This window comes from Heteronotia binoei, chromosome 3, assembly GCF_032191835.1.
Source record: "Heteronotia binoei isolate CCM8104 ecotype False Entrance Well chromosome 3, APGP_CSIRO_Hbin_v1, whole genome shotgun sequence".
Classification (NCBI taxonomy): domain Eukaryota; kingdom Metazoa; phylum Chordata; class Lepidosauria; order Squamata; family Gekkonidae; genus Heteronotia; species Heteronotia binoei.
The window spans coordinates 119,917,949-119,939,283 of NC_083225.1; the positions used below are offsets into that span (position 1 = coordinate 119,917,949).

Here is a 21,335-nt window from a genome sequence, read left to right on the forward strand (position 1 = left end):
GTTGCCAATAAAGTATGTTGCCTTCAACACGTCTCGTCACTCAGTACATTACATGGCTGTAAAACTGAACAACTGTTATAACTTTTCAGGTGAGCAGACTTCACAATCTTGCAATATACTATATTCTTGTATTTCACAAATATAACTGTGCTTTTACACATAATTCCACTAAAGATTGATCACTAACTAAAATTTGTTTAAAACTAAGTAAAAGCATTCAAATCCACTTTCAAAGAGAAGCTATAGGCCACCTTGCCTACAGGGACACTGCTAGGCTCCCTCTCTCCAGGCCCTGCCACTCTCAGCTTCCCGCAGGGCCAGCCCTGCCACTAGGCAAACTAGGCAGTTGCCTAGGGCGCTGGCCTGTGGCTGCGCCAAATTCAGGATCCCCCACGTGACTTTAAACCAGCTTCCAAGGCTGCCTTTGACCTGGCCTTGCTCTGGATGCATGCTGAGCCGGCTATGAATGCCTCGCCCCTCCCACCACCGCTGCCAGCCAACATCTGCCTGCCCTTCATGCATTGCTTCTATCTGCTGGCACACGTTAAGGGTGAGCAGAGCAACCCTAGCTGGACATTTTGGCAGATGGAGGCGAGGGAGGAGAGCTGGGCATGGCTGGGGAGCAGGATGTCATCAGTTCTTCCCTCTTCCACCTCCCACCTTCCCTAAGGGCCAGAAACCCCAAGCGGAAGGGAGGGGGGAAGGTGGCTGGGGTTGGGTGAGGTACCTTCTGCAGGCCGTACTTTCTGGGCTCTGCCCCCTTTTGGCTGCTCTCTGATGTGGAGATCTGGTCCGGCATAGAAGAAGGGAAGGGAGGAGAGAGCGGCAGCCGGTGGCTGTAGCCAGTGAAAAGGGAATGGGGGTGGGTGGTGGTGGATAGAATGGCCAGCTTGGGACGCAAGAGACGAAGGTGAACAGCCCATTTCCCATCAGTTAACAGAGGACTGAATTCACAAGCAGCTGTGCAGCATCTATCTGCTGGCCTCTGTAACTTGTAGTTTGTATTTCATGTTATGATTTGTTATGTATTACAAAATCCAATACAATTTAAATTAAAAAATAAATAAATAATGGTATGTTAGTAGATACCTTTACTATCAAAGAATGCCTAATCAATTTGCTTTAATGCCTATTATTAAAAAGGGAGTCACAGAAATATTGGCCTTCTCCATTCGAGCGTAGATTTATAGTCATTTTGAAAATCGATAAAGTATTGTGGCACTAATTCCACCCCCACTTTCTAGATCTGTTGGAGTGCACAGAGAATGGATGTGATTTTCTGCTCTTTTCAACAGTGTCAACATTCCATCTGATCTGCTTTCTATTTCTAGAGTAACATAAACAGCAGGATTAGGGCTTCATGGGGCACCAATACTCAACCAACTTCAGCTTTTCATTGATCTTATGATACCTTATCATTATAACAGCCAATGCTATTGACAAGTTTTCCTCAAAAAAAAAGAGAGATAATGAAGATTGAGAGAAAGAATTAAAAGAAGACAAATGAGCCACTAATCATGCTACCCATAAAAAAAAAGTAAATTTGCTAGAATTTGATGCTAGAATTTGATGTAAGAAGATTTCAGAATAATTACTTCACCAGCAAAGTTGAACTCCTGTGGCACCTTTAAGATCAACAACGTTTTGTTCAGGGTGTGAGCTTTCATGTGCCAAACACACCTCTGTCTGACATACCATGCTTGGGACATGAAAGCTCACATGCAGAATTAAACTTTGTTGCCAAACACACCTCTGTCTGAGATACCATGCTTGGGACTTGAAAGCTCACATGCAGAATTAAACTTTGTTGGTCTTAAAGGTGCCACTGGATTCCAACTGTGTTCTGTTGCTTCAGACCAACATGGCTGCATACTTGGATTTACTTCATCAGCAGAAATACATTATTTGGGTCAGAAATTGCAACCATTGGTTTATCATGGTATCTCTAGTATGGTTATATCAGTACTGGAACCAGTAAAGAAACCATTCTGCCTCACTGTCAGTGCAGCAACAGCCATTGGTACCACGAATTTTGTGTGTGTGTGTGTGATTTTATTTTATGCTCAATCAAGTGCAGTACAAAGTTGGGGCAATGGGCCAGAGAAAATAGGACATGCTAGTGGCCCCAGAGAAGAAAACATTGCCCAAAAATGTCTTAATTTTTATGTTTTTAGTAGTAAGTAGTTAAAAATGATAAATAATAGTAGAACATGTTAACAGTAGGTTCCATATCAGACGTTGTGTTTATGATGCAAATGATGAAACAGATTAAACACATACAGACACGTTTCTGCTTTTATTATTCTATATCTAAGCCATGTTGGTATGAAGCAACCAACAGTACGGTATTACAACAGTACAGTTCTAAGGCTTAGATTTTGTGAATTCCACCTGTGTGAGTCATTAGTTAAAGGAACTAAATATGGCTTTGTGAAATTGTTTTTCTTCTGAAAACTTATTTTGAAACAATATAGGAGTGGCCAAACTTGCTTAACATAATAGTCACATAGAATACATGTCAGAAGTTTGAGAGCTACAAGACATGAACCAATATTTCATACACATTTTATTATTATTATAAGGATGCATTTTACAACATGACAGTGCTAACAGGAGACTAAAAAAAAAAAATGTGGGGTTAACAGGCCCTATAAGACCAGCATAGGGAAAGGTTAGGGAAAGGAAATACACATGTACCATATAAATCACTGACCACCATTTGCATCATTATGCATCTCTCTTTGCCTTGGCCCCCAAAGTCAGTAAATATAGCTCTTACAAGAACTAAGAAACAAAGGGGAAAACCTGCACCACCCTCTTTAATTCCGTCCTTCCTTCCAGTGGCTCCTTTGGCTTTTGCACTCTCTTTCCCCTTTCCAGGTCTTCAGGTGATCTCTATGGTGGATAAGAAGAGCTTGCAAACCTGCCTATTTCCCCCTCCTTCCCTGCTTCATACATATGGAGGAATTACACCCCAATCCTGAGAACCGCCATGTAGCTGCGCTCAAGCGTAGAACTAGCATAGGCGGCCGCAGTCGGCTCCCAAAGGGGAGATGTTACGCCAGGCAGGGAGGGGGAGCACAGGCAGACAAGAGAGAAAAGCCATCACCATGGTGATTTCGCCCATGCCATGCTATTGGCCCACTGCCGAGAAAGGGGTGGGGGAGGGACAGGGTTGTGCTGGACCACAGGATTGGCCAGCCCATTGCATGTGACCGGGAGAGGGGGTGGAAAACCTGCATCTGAGAGACTTGAACCAGGCAGCAGCATAGGGGAGCGGGGCCAGCAAATGCCCCCTGCCTGAGCCCGCTGTCTGGTTCAAGTGCCAGAGACGCTTGCACACCACCCAGTCTTGAGCGAGGGGAGGGGGAGGTTGGTGGGGGTCACAGTTGCACTTACCCAGCCATGGGCGACAGTCCTCACACACTGAGCCTCTGGGAGCCTGTGGAGACCTGGAAAGAAGAGTAGTTAGCCCCAGGGGAGAGATCTCGCTCTACCCCTCACAAGTCAAAGATACCATCAAAGCAATGACGCAGTGAAGAGCCCGTCACCAACATGCCTGTCCCTCGCTCTAAGTCCGCATGGCAGGGAGCTCCCCGGCTGAGCCCCATGCCATGTGCAACTGTCCCTAACAACTGAGTTGTGAGAGGTCAGAGTGGAAGTATTTCTAGGAGGGGGGGAAGTGCGATTGGCTGCTGGGGAGGGGGCTCGCCAGCCCAGGGCACGAGGGGATTCGTGAGGCAATTATACCACTTCCTAAGGGGTTTGCAAGTTCCCGCAGCAGCAGGGGCAGCCTTTGTTTTTGGTTTCAATGAGTGTTTATAGGATACGTAACTATGCCTCTCGGGGGGCCGTGTCATGGCCCAAACTCCTTAGGGAGCTGCCTAAGCCTGGCTGCGCCCCTGACTCCTCCCCCTCTTGCCCCACACTGACGTAAGTTCCCTCTGCCATGACGGAGCTGAACTTACGCCAGCAGCACAAATGCCACTTGCGCTAACATAGTGGATCGTCTGCTCCCAAAACACTTTCCACCCAGCCCCCCCTTAGGATTATGCTCTCAATCACCTATCAATGTATTAACACTCAGAGGCTGACTGAAGTCCCAATGCTAAGCATGCTTACTTGAGACTAAGCCTGCATTAAGTTCCTCCTTGATCTCCAGGAGCTACCCACATATGGCTTCTGAGCCACAGTTTGGCCACACGTGATCTATTACTCATTTGAGAAATAATAATGGAGAAGCGAAGGAACTATAGACAATACTGTGATATTAAGTAATCTCATTATTCTTCACTAAAAAAAGAAGGCACCATCAAATTATTTGTGAAATACCTACTGTCATTTATTCATATTTAAAATGCAGGCCAATCTCACTGAGTCTCCAAAAACAAACATTTAGCAGAAGTCAGTAAGCGAATGCATAAAAGGGCTGTCATTAATGTCTACAACCATTTCCATGCATTCAGGTATCTGACACGGGTACATATACTTGTGTTGCTACAAGTTCAAGTGGGGAGACATCATGGAGTGCTGTCCTAGATGTAACAGGTATGACATATATTTATTTTAGCTATTTTTTTGGTATATGGAGAAAATGCTTTATACTTTATGAGAAGTTGGGAAGAAAAGTGGAGTCTAAATAAAATAGATCAAATGAGGATTGAATGACAAGTAGAAGTTCAGCAACTGCTGCTTGAAAATGTATACTGTATCCTGAATTCATTATCTAACATTTTACATAACAAGACCATCAAAGACTTCTGATTAAGATGAACTAATGGTTCCATTGGCACTAAATCAACCAATGGTCGAGCATCTTGTGTTCCTTAACATAGAGATCTTGCGGTCAGGAGAGCTTTTGCTGTTCAAATTTTGCCACTTATAGAAAAGGCACCTGCCAGAAAAGAAGTATAAATTCTATAGTACAGTAGACATAAATGTAATTAACAGCTTTTTACACTGATGCAAATTTTTAAGTGGTTTTAGACCATTGCAAATTAAGGCATTATACAATCTGTATTCAATATGGGTTATTTTGTTTTTACTTTTTTTGTTTAAAGCATTTAAGAAATGATGTAAAAAATGTAACCATTTGTGTCTTTTAGAGTCTGGGGGAGCAGCAGTCAGCAGAAACTATGATTTAAATGACCTACCCGGGCCACCATCAAAGCCTCAGGTCACTGATGTTACTAAGAACAGTGTCACCTTATCATGGCAGCCAGGCACCCCTGGAAACCTTCCGACAAGTGCATATATCATTGAGGCTTTTAGGTATGTTAAAATCTGCCTTTTGATTTTATTGAGGCTTTTAGGTATGTTAAAATCTGCCTTAAGTTTCATTTAACCATAGGTTGAGCAATATGATGATGCAGTTATATATAAATATACCCACACACACATATATACAGTTATGTATATATGCACACACATGCACACACACTCAGTAAGGCTCATTGTGGAAATAAATGCAATGGGCTCTAGAAAGAGGCTCTGGGCGAGTGTCCTGGCCTTGTGCACTCAGGGGTCAACTTGCTATGGCATCATATAATGGTGACAATCACACAGACACAGACACTGAAGTTCAGCATTCTTTTCATCTGCAATGTTGTTGCCGTCTTTTCCTGTCATATTCAGTTGTGGCATTTAGCATCAGCATGTGCTTGCGGTATGATCTGTCTTTTTTGGCATGGTATGGTTATGTTACCATATACTATAGAGTATGTGACTCAAGGCTCCTGTTTTCTGTAGGGGAACTGATATGACTTCAGCTTTCCATCTCCTTCCACCTTCCTGCAGCTTTTACCTAGGAAAAGGACAGTCTCCACAATGAGGATCAAAGAAGGAGAGAAGCAACCTCAGTCAGAGTATAATGACAAAGAATCCACCCTGCAAAGCAGTCATTTTCACCAGGTGAACTTGCCATCTAGAAAGCAGTTATAATTCTGAGTGATCTCGATTCCTCACTTGGAGATTGGCAACAATGGTTCCCCAGGAGGAAATGGCTGGTTCGGAGGGTGGACTGTATGGCATTGTACCTGTCGGAGGTCCCACCCCTCCTCAAACTGCACCGTCTCAGAAGCATGCTTGGTTTTACAGGAATAAAAGTTGACTATGAGAAGCAATGACCAGATGTTCCAGCAGATGTTCCACTACCTGTAAGGAATACTTACAGGTAGTGGAGGGCTCAGACACACTTTCAAGTGGGGCTGAAGGAATTGTTCCAGCACTTCAGAGTGGAAATCTGCATTCAGACAGCATGTCCCAGGGCAGACACATGTTTGGCAGCCATGCACCAGAAAGCATGGTGCCACAAGGTGTTCCTAGTGGTGGCAAGGGCAATGCTAGCATGTTCCACCACCAATCTTATCAGTTGCGACTTTGCAGCCTTGGTCCAGTTTGACTGGCAATGGGCATCCCTGCCACCAGATGGTATGGCAGCCATACCACTCCCACACAGGGTAATGTGGAGGCAGGCTATCCCACATGGGAAGATGCCGATCCTGTCACCCTGCCCTGCCTCCCATGTTGCTGTCATAGCTATCAACTGCCAGAAGGTGGTTGTGGGTAGTGGGTAATGACGTGCCCACAAGAGGGGGGGAGGTAGTGTCTAACCAGAGCAAAGTAAAAAGATTCCATCAATTCATTCAGTCTGGACAGTATACTTCTGTTTATACATCCAAAAACAGTATTTGCCTTTTTAGCCACCGCATCAAACTGCTGACTCATGTTCAGTGGAGGCCAGCACCAGGGTCTCTGGTGTCCCAGGCTGGCCCCAACCCCCACTTGCCCAGCTGTCCCCCCCACCTCCTCATCACCACGCTGCCCACAAGGAGGGCCAGTGCAGCAGAATGGCAGGGGAGGGCTGGGCAGGCTCTGGGCAAGCAGCACAAGCACTCTCAGAGGAACTCTAAGACTGCCCTTCTTAGAACAGTCTTGGAGCACCTCCAAGAGTGCACTGTGCACATGTGGCTCACCTGCAGCCCCCGCTCAGCCTTCTTGAGCAGACCTAAGAAGGTTTGGCAGGGGCTGCAGGTGAGCTATGCATGTGCTCTTGGAGGCGCTCTTGGACTGCCCTAAGAAGAGCACCTCCAAGAACATACTGCGCACATTTGGTTCACCCACAGCCCCCACTCAGCCTTCTTGGAACTGTGGGTGAGCCACGAGTGTATTCTTGGAGGCACAAGCATCTCTGAGAGAACACATGCTGGCCCCCTTCAGCCTTCCTGGGTCTGTGATTCTGCCAGAAACACAGACCTGGGAAGACAGAGTGGAGGCTGCAGGCAGGTGGTACATGTGCTCAGAGGCACTTGGAGCCTGACCTCCCTTGCTGCGGAATCCTGCCACAGCAATGGAGAGCAACCTCCAAGCTCCTCCAAGTGCCCCTATGACTGGGTGGTGCCTCAGGCAGCCTACCCATCCTACTTGGACACTCCCTAGATCCTTTTCATACATACTACTGCCAAGACAAGTCTCTATTGTATAATTATCAATTGGTTTGTTCCTTCTTAAATGCAGAGTTTTACATTTATTCCTGTAAAAATTCATTTTATTTGTTTTAGCCGAGTTTCCCAGCCTGTCAAGATCATTCTGTATCCTGTCTCTGTCTTCTACTGTATTCTCAACCAACTTTGTCACCCTCCTCTGGATCCTTTGCAACTTGTCTATATCTTTCTTAAAATATGGTGCCCAAAACTTAATGCAGCATTCCAGGTGAGGTCTTACCAGAGCAGAGCAAAGTGATACCATCACTTCACTTTATCTGGATACTATGCTTCTGTTAATACAGCCCAAAATTGCATTTGCCTTTTTAGCCACCACATCACACTGTTGACTCATGTTCAGCATATGGTCCACTAAGACCCCTAGATCCTTGTCTCACATACTAATGCTAAGACAAGTCTCCCCTTTCCTATAACCATGCATTGGACTTTTCCTACCTAAATGCAGAATTTCACACTTATCCCTGTTCAAATTCATTTTATTGGTTTCAGCCCAATTTCCCAGCCTGTCAAGATCATCCTGTTTCTGTCTTCTACTGGATTTGGAACCACTCCCAATTTAGTATCATCTGCAAATTTAATAAGCATTCCCTCTATTCCTTCATCCAAATTATTTATAAAGATGTTGAACAAAACAGACCCCAGGACAGATCCTTGAGGCACTCCACTTGTCACTGCTCTCCAAGAGTATGAGGAACCATTCACAAGCACTCTTTGGGTGCGATCTGTCAACCAGTTACAGACCCACCTATCAGTAACAGGATCCAAACCACATTTTTCCAACTTGTCAACAAAGATAGTATGTGGAACCTTATCAAAAGCCTTACTGAAATCAAGATAAACAATGTCTACAGCATTCCCCTGATCCAGCAAGGTAGTCACTTTCTCAAAAAAAGAGATCAGCTTAGTCTGACATGACTTGTTTTTGAGAAACCCATGCTGGCTCTTAGTAATTACCACCATCTTTTCTAAATTTCAAGGACTGACCATTTGATAATTTGCTCTAAAACTTTTCCAGTTATAGACATCAAGCTGATTGGTCAGTAATTACCTGAATCCCCCTTTTTCCTCTTCTTGAAGCTGGGAACAACATTTGCCTTCTTCCAATATTCTGGCACTTCACCTGTTCTCCAGGAATTCTCAAAAATAATGGACAGAGGCTCAGAAATTACATCTACAACCTCTTTTAGTATCCTTGGGTGTAGTTCATCTGGCCCTGATTACTTCGTTTCATTTACAGAAACTAGGTGTTTATCTACTACCCCTATGCTGATCATAGGCTGCAACTCCCTTCCAGCATCATATGTTATTTTTGCTATGTTGAGCTCTATTTCCCTCACAAGAGAAGACTGAGGAGAAGTAGGAACTAAGTAGTTCAGCCCTTTCTTCAACACCTGTTACAATTTCAGTTTCCTATCCCTTCAAGGGGCCTACCATGTTCTTGCTCTTTTTCTTACTTTGTACATAAGAAAAGAACGTTTTGTGTTGTTTTAGCATCTTTCACTAGCATAAGGTCATACTGAGTTTTAGGTTTCCTAACTCTTTCTCTACAAGCACTGGTTATTTGTTTATATTCATCCTTGGTTAGAAGACTCTCCTTCCATTTCCTTAGGGTTGCCAATCCCCAGGTGGGGGCAGGGGATCCCCCGGTTTGGAGACCCTCCCCCTGCTTCAGGGTCGTCAGAAAGCAAGGGGAGGGGAGGAAAATGTCTGCTGGGAACTCTATTATTCCCTATGGAGATTTATTCCCATAGAAAATCATGGAGAATTGATCTGCAGGTATCTGGGGCACTGGGGTGGGCTGTTTTGGGGGGTAGAGACATCAAAATTTCAGTATAGCATCTAGTGCCTCTTCCCAAAATACCCCCCAAGTTTAAAAAAGATTGGACCAGGGGGTCTAATTCTATGAGCCCCAAAAGAAGGTGCCCCTATCCTTCATTATTTCCTATGGAAGGAAGGAATTGAAAAGGTGTGCCATCTCTTTAAATGTGATGGCCAGAACTCCCTTTGGAGTTCAATTATGCTTGTCACAATTTTGATCTTGGCTCCACCCCTAATGTCTTCTGGCTCCACCCCTAATGTCTTCTGGCTCCACCCCCAAAGTCTCCTGGCTCTAACCCCAAAGTCCCCAGATATTTCTTGAATTGGACTTGACAACCCTACATTTCCTAAATTATTCTTTTTTTATTTCTCAAGTCTATAGAGAGCTGTTATGAAGTCACCTTGGCTTCTTTAGGCTCCTCCCATTTTTCCTTCTCATAGGAATAATTTGTGGTTGTGCTTTCAATATATTGCTTTTAAGAAACTCCTACCCCTCTTGAACTTCCTTCTCCTTAAGTATTTATGACCATGGGATTTTACCCAGGATAACTCTTAAGTTTCTCAAAATTTGCTTTTTAAAATTTATTTATTTATTTATTTAATTTATATCCCATCCTCCCCTCCAAGGCAGGCTCAGAGCAGCTAACAATATGAGGGTCAGCAGTAGCATGCCCAACCATTTAACAGTAAATATAAACAATATTAAATATATAAAACATTGAAACATTAAAACATTTAAAACATCTGGTGCTAAAATCCTACCTATATGTCTGACTTTTACATACAACTTTTCTCTTTCCCAAGACTGTAAATTCCAAAATCACATGGTCTCTACCACCTAGGGTGCCCACTACTTCCACCTCATCAACTAGATCTTCCTTGTAGATGAGAATTAAGTCCAAGATAGCGGATCCCCTTGTTTCCTTCTTCACTTTCTGGAAAAGGAAGTTGTCAAGACAAGTCAGGAATTTATTTGACCTTTCGTTTTTAGCAGAGTTGGACTTCCCACAGATGTCCAGGTAATTGAAATCTCCCATGACAACTGTGTCTCTTCTCTTTGAGAATGTTGCAATCTGTTGTAGGAGCATTTTATCTAAGTCCTCTGCCTGGCTTGGTGGTCTATCACAGACCATCAACATAGCATCATTGTTATTTCTTATTCCTTTTATTTTTACCTAGAGACTCTCAACTGAACTGCCATGCTCAGATTCACATATTTCCTCACAAGTATATACTCTCTTCACATATAATACTTCACATATAATACTTCACATATAATACTACTTCTCTGCCCTTCCTTCCTTGTTTGTCCCTTTTAAATAAGTTGTACCCCTCAGTCCTAATATTCCAATTGTAAGTGTCATTCCACCAAGTTTCAGTAATGCCAATTAAGTCATAGTGCCCTTCCTGTGTTAGGGTTTCCAGTTCCTCCTGCTTGTTTCCCATACTATGTGCATTATAGAGGCATCAGAATCCATATTTTATACACCCTGAGGTTTTAGTTTCCTTACATACCTGCGAGTTAATGTTACCTAGTGTACATACTACTCCCCACAAAACTTTAGCATTATCTCCAGTTATTGGCATCATATGAGATTTTGAATTATTGTCTCACTCCCGCATACAACTTAGTTTAAAGCCCTCCATAGTAGGTTAGCAAGGCTCTTATGAAATACCATTTTCTTACCTTTGTGAGGTGCAAATGATCTCCCGATAGAAGACCATCATCTCAAAAGTGTAAGGCATGGTCCAGAAATCCAAATCTTTCCTGATGACACCTTCTATGTAGCCAGTCATTTAGTTGCATTATTCTTCTTTCCCATCCTAAGCCACGGCCTTCAACTGGAAGAACTGATGAAAACACAACCTGCACTTCCAGCTCCTTCATCTTCTGACCCAGAGCCATGTAGTCTTTTTTAACACATTCTAAACTGTTCTGGGCAGTATCATTTGTTCCCACATGGATCAGCAAGAAAGGATAATAATCTGTGAGCTTGATGAGTTTTCCTACCCTTTCTGTCACATCCTGTATGTGTGTACCCGGTAGACAGAATATGTCACGAGACAGAATATGTCACGAGACAACAAGTCCAGTTGGCACATTTTGGGCTGTATTCCTCTGAGTAGGGAATCCCCAGTTACCAGCACACACCTCTTCCCATATTGGGGAACAGAAGCTCAAGTCTTCTCATCCATGGAGTCCTGAGAAAATTCCTTCGTTGTGGAGGCTGGGGAAGTGCCCCTTGTTCCAGGGGAGATCCAGTTCCTGCTCCTTTGGGTTACATTTTTCCACACACCCTCTCCTGTGTTGTTTTCCTCTCCATTTGCTGAGATACCTTTTCCTATTCCTCCTGTTGTCCTCTCAAGAACACTTAATGCATTCTATCCATGAAATCCTCGGCTTCCCTTATACACTGCAGCATGGACAAGAATGCCTCATGTCCCTGTATCTTCTCCTCCATTACAGCAACCAACTTACACTTGCTGCAAGTGTAATCACTGTTACACTCAAGTAAGAATACAAACATCACATCACTACCTCAGCTCCTTCACCAGCCATGCTGCTACAATCCAGTTAAAAAAATGTTCTGTTTATATTGACTTCCCTGAAAACTCCACTGCCAAACTGGCTTTTGAGGCTACTTGAGCTACTCACTTTCCTACAGAACCCCCAGACCAGACTCTCAGGCTAAGCGCCACAAGACAAGAGCCTATGGTGAGAAGGAGCTTTGCAATTTAAAGGCTCAGAGTCTCTGACTCAACAGCCAGAGCAACAGTAGAAGGTTGGGGCAGCAATTATCCCCAGGGAAACAGGCTGTTCTCTATCAGCAACTCACCAGACAAAAGACACACAAGTGCAATCAGAAACCTCCCTCCAGCAGGCTCCAAGCACTCACACAGTTTTCTCACACAGCAACCCTCACAGAGTTCTCCCACACAGCAAACTCAGTTAATGCTCCCCAGCAGTTTAGAAAAAGCAAAATTAACACTCACCTCACCAGCAGTTCTGTCCCAGTTCCCAGCATCTTCCTCCAACCCAGCTGAGTCACTTCTCCATTGACACCTGGCTAGGTGAGCTTGTCCTTTGCCAGCATCCATTTTGTCTATTTCATCTCTGCTTTATACTGCATGTTTCTCAGCTTCATCCTGGCTCCACTTCTAAGCCAAACTGTGCAGCACACATACATGATTTCAGGGGTGAAATATGATGAAAGGCATTTTTTATAAGCTATCCTTCTGTAAGGGTCTATCTGGAAGCTAACACCAGCTGGCAATTTCCACACTTTGGGAGGGATGGTGGCTCAGTGGTAGAGCATCTGCTTGGGAAGCAGAAGGTCCCAGGTTCAATCCCTGGCATCTCCAAAAAAGGGTCCAGGCAAATAGGTGTGAAAAACCTCAGCTTGAGACCCTGGAGAGCTGCTGCCAGTCTGAGAAGACAATACCGACTTTGATGGACCAAGAGTCTGATTCAGTATAAGGCAGCTTCATATGTTCATATGTCCATACGCTCCTCGCCTGAGTAGGAGTCCTGTTGGCATTTCCCTGTATTGGAAGAAAAACTTTCTTAGCACCTTCAGACATTACTAATCCTTAATGTAGCCATCATGCGGGATTGGCCAGCACATAGGTTGGTGGTTTTTGCTGCTTGCTGCAGAGTTTTGGCCTGGTGGTGTGTGTGTTGCCACCTGGCTAGATGAGCAGCCTAATCCACGGCCATCATAGTAGAAGATAGAAGAAGAAGATATTCGATTTATATCCTGCCCTCCACTCCGAAGAGTCTCAGAGCGGCTCACAATCTCCTTTACCTTCCTCCCCCACAACAGGCACCCTGTGAGGTGGGTGGGGCTGGAGAGGGCTCTCACAGCAGCTGCCCTTTCAAGGACAACCTCTGCCAGAGCTATGGCTGACCCAAGGCCATGCTAGCAGGTGCAAATGGAGGAGTGGGGAATCAAACCCAGTTCTCCCAGATAAGAGTCCGCACACTTCACCACTACACCAAACTGGCTCCCCTCCCCCAATAACTACCTCAGGTGGGCCCCAACACACCAAACCACATGGTGTGCAGCACCCATGTGCATCTGGGATCCTGTTGTTCGCCTGCACAGCTGCTGTGTTTGAGAGGTGGATATGCTATATCCAGTCGTAGGCCCAGGGGAGGTATGGGGATAGGGGACTGGGAGCCTTGCTTACCTGTTCATACACAGCTACCCCTTGGGATCCCAGTGGAGGGTCTGGTGTACCTGTGGAGGCCAAAATCTGGGAGAGGTCAGCCACAGAGTGTAGACTTTGATCTCCCTGTGGTGTTTTCCCCCAGGTGCTCACTCAGTGGTGCCAGGTGTCTTATCTCCAGTGTTCTATCTAAGCTGAGTTAGTGTGAGCTAGCTCACAGTTTTTTAGCTTCTGGCTCACACATTTTTGACTTAGCAGGACAAATAGCCCCAAAGCAAACTAATTTATACAGAAGCTTGCAGCTTTAATACCAGTAGCTCATGAAGTAGAATTTTTGCTCACAAGACTCCACAGCTTAGAGGGAGTATTGCCTGTCTCTGTTGTGCCGGCCACTGAGGTATGTGTGCTCACACAGACAAAATTCAATGGCATGCACCTACTTCTGGAATTCCAGGGCAACCTCCTGGAACCAGTTGTAGGGTGGAGGGGTAATGATTGTGTCCTGAGCAGGGGTGTGGCCAGAGTGGGGGAGTGTGCTGATTGGGTGTGCCCTTAGTACCCTGTGCTGCTTTGAGTCCCATGTGTGTGACCACAGCTGCAGGGAGAGAGTGAATTTGATGTTAACCTTGCTTTCAATGGACAGTAACAACTTTATGCCTGCTCAGGGGACATCCCCATACTGAAAACACTTTGGAATTGCCTATCTGCTGTCATACCCCCTGTAACGTCCACATTTATGCTGTTGCTTCACCAGCGTGCAGCTGCTGGTGCCTTGCACCAGTGTAAACTGCCCTTATTCTGATGTAACTCCAAATTATGCCAGCATAGGGGTCAGTCAGGCCACTATTCTATCCCCCCACTTTAGGATTGCTCTGTAAATCTAGGAAACAGCATTCTAATTGTTTAATATATGTTTTTGGACAAGTATAATTTTCATAAATGCTTTATACAAAGTGAGAAAATATTTTTATCAAGATAGTTTTGGCATGTTTTAAGTTGTAAAATTTGTTCTTTAGCAGGTCTGTTTTTTCAAAGGTATGTTCAAGAATGTTCCACCTAACCTGTACATTCTTCTCCTTTCCTGTTTCTATTTTACAAGGGGTTTTTTTCTAGTGGGGTATTCACATTAGCAAAGCAGTCATTCAATATTGAGCTGTTTTATTTTGGATTCATTTTCTTTGTTAGTTAACATAGCTATTTCAATCAGCACTAGGTAATATCTTAATACTGTATTTTATCCTTTCTCCCCCATGCAGTTATCTTTGGAATCAACTTTTAACTTTGCATTTCCAACTTTGTATTGCTTTGATCCACAGTCTTCCAATATATTTTTTATTTCAGTCAATCTGTGAGCAATAGCTGGCAAACAGTTGCTAACCATGTAAAAACAACACCTTATACTGTGAGAGGTCTTCGTCCAAATACGATCTACCTATTTATGGTGAGAGCTATCAACTCACAAGGTTTGAGTGACCCCAGCACCATGTCAGACCCTGTCCGAACCCAAGGTAATGTCTTTTGATTATTCAGATTTTGCTTTTAACTCAGCAAATTCCAGTAATCTCTCTTTGTGACTCTGCTTTTCATCTCCACACTCTAGCATGCCTAAGAAAACAGACCCAAAGAGATATTAAAATAGATGGATTAAAGAGATATACAAATAGATGGCTAAATCCTCCCAATTTCCCACTGACAGAAGTGGTTTGTTCCATAGTTTCCCTTTCTCCCAGCATCCCCTTGTGACTTCCAAGTGGGCTGTGCTGGTGACTGGGGGGCCCACATGACCAAAAAGCCATGTGAGATTGGGGGCCACTGTGAGGAAGGCAATCAATAGAATCACCCAGCCTGCCTCTTATACCAGGAGAATGGTGGAGGATCCAACCCAGAGAAAGTAGAGATTAGAAATAAATAGGTAGTTTTCACAATGGAAAGAAGTGGTCAGTACTTTCAGTCTGCAAAGATTTGTATTGGGAATAACACTATGGAAGATTGACAAATGATCTGGAGTAAGATTATGGGTGACAGAGAATTATATAATATAGTGAAAACAAGCAAACTAAAGAATGCAGGTGTTCACCAAAATGTTTGAATGGGAAAATAAATGGTAAATGAAATACAGTGTAAATTAATACACACTGGAGTATTAGTATACAGTGAATCTCACTGGCGACTTAAAATGTTGGAGCAAGAGGAAAAAATCCTAACTTTGCATATACAATTATATTACACTATTCTGGAAGAATAGTGTGAGGGCAATGAAGAGCTTTTGCTGGGATGGAGGACTCTTTTAATGTATCTGCGGTTTAAAAGATGGCCTCCACTACTGAGTGACCTCTCCTCGCTATTCTGTCATTAGATGAGGCATGGCACCTTGCTGTCTACTGCCCACTGGGACCAGGTCTTTCCAAAAAAGCAATCACCATATATATATAAACCTCTAGAGCAGGGATGTCAGACATGCAGCTCACGGTATGTATTCAGCCCCTGCAGGGGTGGATACGGCCCTGGAGCAACTAACTGTCTCCTATGCCCTTCTCCCAGCTGCTGCTACTACTACTACTGTATGGAAAAGTTTCTCTGACGAGGAAGGGAAAAAAAAGTGCACACATGTGCATCAGAGAAAAGCTCCCCCTGCTCTCTCCTTCCTTCCTCCACTGAGGCTGCTGCCTTACCAAGCCTGTTGTCTCTCATTTGAGGACAAAGCACAGGGAAATAAAAAATAGAGTGCACGTTGTGCACCAAAGAAAACCTTTCTCCACTTACTTCTTGCTTCCTCCACTGGGCTGCTCCTGCGTTGCCAAACCTGTCTTCCCTTGTTTGGAGAGGGAGGGAAAAAAGTGGAAAGAAAGATGGAAGAAAAGGGAGTCCTATGACACTTTCAAGACCAACAGAGTTTGTTCCCAGGGAAAGGGGGTTTTTTTGCAGAAAAAGCCCAGCAGGAACTCATTTGCATATTAAGCCACACACCCTGACATCAGCATTGTTTCACATAGGGCTTTTTTTGTAGAAAAAGCCCAACAGGAACTATTTGCATACTAAGCCACACACCCTGACACCAAGCCAGCCAGAACTGTGTTCCTGTGCATTCCTGCTCAAAAAAAGCCCTGCTTCCAGGTATAAGCTTTCTTTTGCATGTACAATTGGGGTGGGGGGACGTCTTTTGACAAACCCTGCTCTGCTGGTTTTTTGTTTGTTTGTTTTGTTTGTTTTGAGTCCTGATCTCACACACACTCACAAAAATGTTTAAAAAGGACAGGAGTAGGAAAGAGATGCATCTGGGATAAGGGGAATTAGAGAAAATATTTTGGCTTATTCTGAAAAAAAAAATTAAGATTAGATTTCTATGTGCATAGCTGGGATTTTATTTTCTTTCAAAAAGATCTTGCTTAGGAATTACAACACTTGTATTGGGTTCCATGGTTTAATGACTGGAAGTAGATGGCTAAGTATTTTTAAAATACATTTATAGTTCCATATATTCCAGTTCAACATGTGGTCTCCCTCTCTCCCCTCCCACCTCACTGGCTGCATGTCTTCACATTCCCCCCCCCCCCTTGCTTTTAAAACCTTTTATTATCATCACTAGTGGTGAGTGGATTTTGTCCAGTCTGAAAGTAATACATAATTTTACTTGGAGAGATCCCTCTTTCCAGTTCTAACAGATAAAAATAATAAAGCCTAACAGCACAGCCTGCAATCTTTATTAGTGGAAGGGAGCAAGAGTCCATTAGCACTTTAATTTGTGGCAGGCATGAGCTTTCTTGAATCATTGCTCACTTCTTCAGATACAGCTAGAATGTGAGCCCATCTGTCTTTATAGCTTGGATTTTAGATACAAAATAACAATAGCGGCCATTGGTAATGAGAGAAGAAGCCTTAGTTTCAGTTCAGCCCAGGATGATGCATTGAGCTTCATTATCCATTATCATCTTTATAAAGTTTATATCTCCAGTACTTCATGTTACATTTTATGGCATGCATGGTCCGACCCAACAAAGTTACATTTATGTCAGATTTGGCCCTTGTAGCAAATGAGCTTGACACCTCTGTTCTAGGGTCTTTCAGATTTGGAGGGAGACTTCCTGATGGTCTTGAAAAATTGATTGAACAGCAGTACCCTGAGAAATACTGATATGCTGTTATCTTAACATATCAGATCTGCAAATTGGGAGTGCAGTTATATGGTCAATTTTCATCCCCAGTGTTTTTTCATCCCTATTGTGATAGATTTATGTGTTGTAAGTTTGCAAATAAATAGTGCATTTTCTAGTTCAGTGTACAGTTCTAAAGTCCAGAGCTCCTGTTCACAGGATTAGAAGGAAATATTCCCCTTGAACATAGAGGTTAAGATAGCCTAGTTCTCTCCTTTTCTATGTCTCTGAAATGATACTCCTGAAATGTGGACATGCTATCTACTGTTGATGCCTATATCTTTAAAGCTTGTTATTCTGATATCGTTTGGGCCAAGAAAGGGTTTATGCTTCATTTGCATGAACATTTCCAGAAGGAAACTTCTGAAGGAAAGATAGAAAGGATAGAAGATATCTGGTCACTTATTGCTACATAATTATTTATATTCTGAAGTACTAGTACGGTCATCTCTTGATGATGTTTGAGATACAGGTAGGCTTTCTATTAACTTAGAAAATAGCTTTTCCAGCCCCCATTAAGTTTCCTTGTGTCCCAGTGAGGGCAACTGAACACCCTGTCTTTGTCTGTGAACAATATGACATTGAAAGCCCCATCAGAAGACCAGAGGTGTAGTAGAAAGGAGTCCATAAAATTGTTCAGTTGACAGTAGGTATAATTTCCTGTCCCATTATGATTATGTCATCAAGATCCCCACAAAATCCATGCTGAGGTCCTTAAAGCACGCAGCAGCAAATGCTGCAACATGAGAGGGAGTGATTAAAAAAAAAAAGTCTACACAGTGGAGACATCCTGTTCTTTCTTCTGGTGAAGTGCCTCAAATTACTGCCATCCATTCTGGAAATCTGAGAAAACAGAGGAAACCGTCTACTGTGCCTCCCGTAGTCTACTGAGAGCCTTTATGTTGCTAATACCAACCAGCTCTTCAAGAAGGGACCACACTTTGTGCAAATATGTCAGATTTATTCTCCTTACCTGACAGATTGACAAAAGATTTTACTTCATTCAAACAGTTCTTTGCTTTGCTTTTCAGTGAATGTTGTGGTTTCTGTTTTCTCAAGCTTTCTGCCAGGAGTGTGTACTCCAGCATGTATAACATTGACAGCCTTTGTAGTATCCTACAGCTTAGAGAAATTAAATAATATATTGAAATGACACTTAGCACAATATTTTGATATAACTTCAGATGTGCTCACATTCAATACAGCTTCACAAAGAAAACTGGCACACAAAGAAAGCTATCTATTTACACTAGCCATTACAAGGGAAGGAATCAGCTACAATAATAATAATAAAAATAAATAAAATTTTTATTTGTATCCCGCCCTCCCTGTCTAGGCAGGCTCAGGGCGGCTAACAGCATTTCATAAAACATACAACGGTAAATATAAACTTTGAATTTAACAGATATAAAACTTTAAATTTAACATCATTTAGAAACCGGTCAGTATAGTTAAATTATTATAGCTTAAACTGACAGTAGCGATGGCATTTTCGATGCTAGTTCTGTCAGTATACAGTTTACACGGTGGCATAGGTCCTTGAATAGGACTGTGTTGGCGGATCCTTAATTAACTATCTTATTCAGCAGTCTGTATATGCCAGCTTGAAGAGGGTGGTCTTGCAGGCCCTGCGGAACTGGTCAAGGTTCCGCAGGGCCCGCACCTCCTCAGGGAGCTGATTCCATAGGGCAGGGGCCGCGATTGAAAAGGCCCGTGCTCGGGTGTTCTGAAGAGAACTGTAGCAAAACCTGCTGCATATTGTGGGGTTTTCACATTTATGCTACACAAAGAATGACTAAAATTACCCACCTTGTTTGAGTAAATAAAGGTCCATAAGCAGTCAGTGCATGGTGCTGGAATCCAAACTACAGCCCTGTCCCTTTTCCTCCAGTCCCTGAGCTCCACCTCAGAGCTCTCCTAGTGTGCCTTGGTAGCCAACAGCTGTCAGCAGCAGCTGGCTTCCCCATCTTCCCCTCTGCATTTGCTGTACTGCTGAGCCACTCATAGTAGGCTGTTGTAACTGGAGGGTTAAGCAACTGGAACATTCTCCTTGTTGCTAGAGTCAGAATAGAATTGGAGGGGGGAAATGGTGCAGACCCTGTCCCTGCTGTGGTCTAGCTTACAAAAGAATTTCTCAGTGTGTCCAAAATTTTGGTCCCTCCTTATTTAGAGGGTCAGACTAGGATCTGAGAAACTGGTTCAAATGCCTACTCCACCATGGAAGCTCACTGGATGACCTTGGGCCAGCCACTCTCAACCTAACCTATTTCACAGGGTTGTCATGAGAAAAAAAATAGATGAGGGAAGAACTGTGTATGTTACCATCAGTTCCTTGGAGAAAGTGTGAGATTAAAAGTGCATTAAATACATCAATAAACAAAATCCATCAGCAGTCATATGTAGTGTTCTGGCTTCTTCCAACCAAACAACATATTTACATTTAAGGTGGTATGTCAGGTCCCATTCTTTAGCCCTAAAGCTTTGGGCCAGGAAGAAGAAAAGCTGCTACTTACATATGTTGTTCCTTGGTTGTTGCACCAAAAATGCACAGAGCTGTATGTGAATATGTCTGGCAACAGATGCACTGCTATAGTTTCCAGTGCAACCAGGGCTTTTTTTGTAGCAGGAGCTCCTTTGCATATTAGGTCACACACCCCTGATGTAGCCAATCCCCCTGGAGCTTACAGTAGGCCCTGTACTAAGAGCCCTGTAAGCTCTTGGAGGATTGGCTACATCAGGGATGTGTGGCCTAATATGCAAAGGAGTTCCTGGTATAAAAAAATCTCTGAGTGCAGCCCTTAAAAGCCTGCCTAATTCTCATCAAATTCACTTCTGTGGTTGAAAGTTAGTACTGCAAATTTCATAAGACATGTATATATTTATATGTTGGTCTGAAGCAACAGAACAAAGTTCGAGTCCCATGGCACCTTTAAGTCCAACAAAATTTTATTCTAAGTATAAGCTTTGTAAGCCCAAATGCCCTCAAAACGAGGATGGGGAATTGTCAGGTGGGCACCTGACTTAATCAGGATCTTTTATCTGTGTATACAGGATTCCACGCCCAGAAATTAATGCTTAAAAATATTAGGGACTCTAATTAAGTAAAACAATTAAAATTTATTTCAGAAAAATATAGGCTTACATACAAGACAAATAATTTACAAAACATACATACAGTCCTAAGAAAAATAGAGAGAGATATAGAAACAACACATGGGTAGACAAACAGGGTGATAATTACCGATCGTAGTCTTCCAGGAAGGCTCCAATGGCGACGAAAGAGGACGGGGGAAATGGGACCTTCAACTGTGGCCAGAATCAGGGATGGATCAAGACAGCGGAACTGGGGTACTGCTAGATGCACACATGTAGGGAGCTGTGTTACAGGTTATATAGACTACCTTGAGCCCTTAGGGGATGGGAGGCACTGGGGTGGATTACAGGTGGTCAGCTGGTACATGACTTCAGAAAAGGGGAGGCTCTGCAGTGACCATAAGGGCTGGACTAGTGCAGTAGCCAATAGCCGGTTAGTTGGCAGCCCCTGATTGGACACTCATAGCTAGCCAATGAGCGGACTTGGCCTTAGTTACCTGATTGGCTGTCCAGGTAACAATGGGCCGAGGGGGAGGCTCCAGGATGACTGTTGGGGAAAAGAATGGGAGAAATTACTGGGTGGAGGTGTGCTTAAGACTAT

At 43.5% G+C, this 21,335-nt stretch overlaps 1 protein-coding gene across 12 annotated transcripts in view; it reads left to right on the forward strand.

Moving 5' to 3' along the window:
- Positions 1 to 21,335, forward strand: part of ROBO2 (roundabout guidance receptor 2) — a 1,840,872-nt gene that overhangs the window by 1,642,452 nt on the left and 177,085 nt on the right. For all 12 annotated transcript variants that reach the window (XM_060234422.1, XM_060234419.1, XM_060234423.1 and 9 more), the window contains exons 10-12: positions 4,467 to 4,548; positions 5,106 to 5,271; positions 14,832 to 14,998. In XM_060234422.1, the coding sequence (XP_060090405.1) occupies positions 4,467 to 4,548; positions 5,106 to 5,271; positions 14,832 to 14,998 (415 nt within the window). The remainder of the gene's footprint in view (positions 1 to 4,466; positions 4,549 to 5,105; positions 5,272 to 14,831; positions 14,999 to 21,335) is intronic.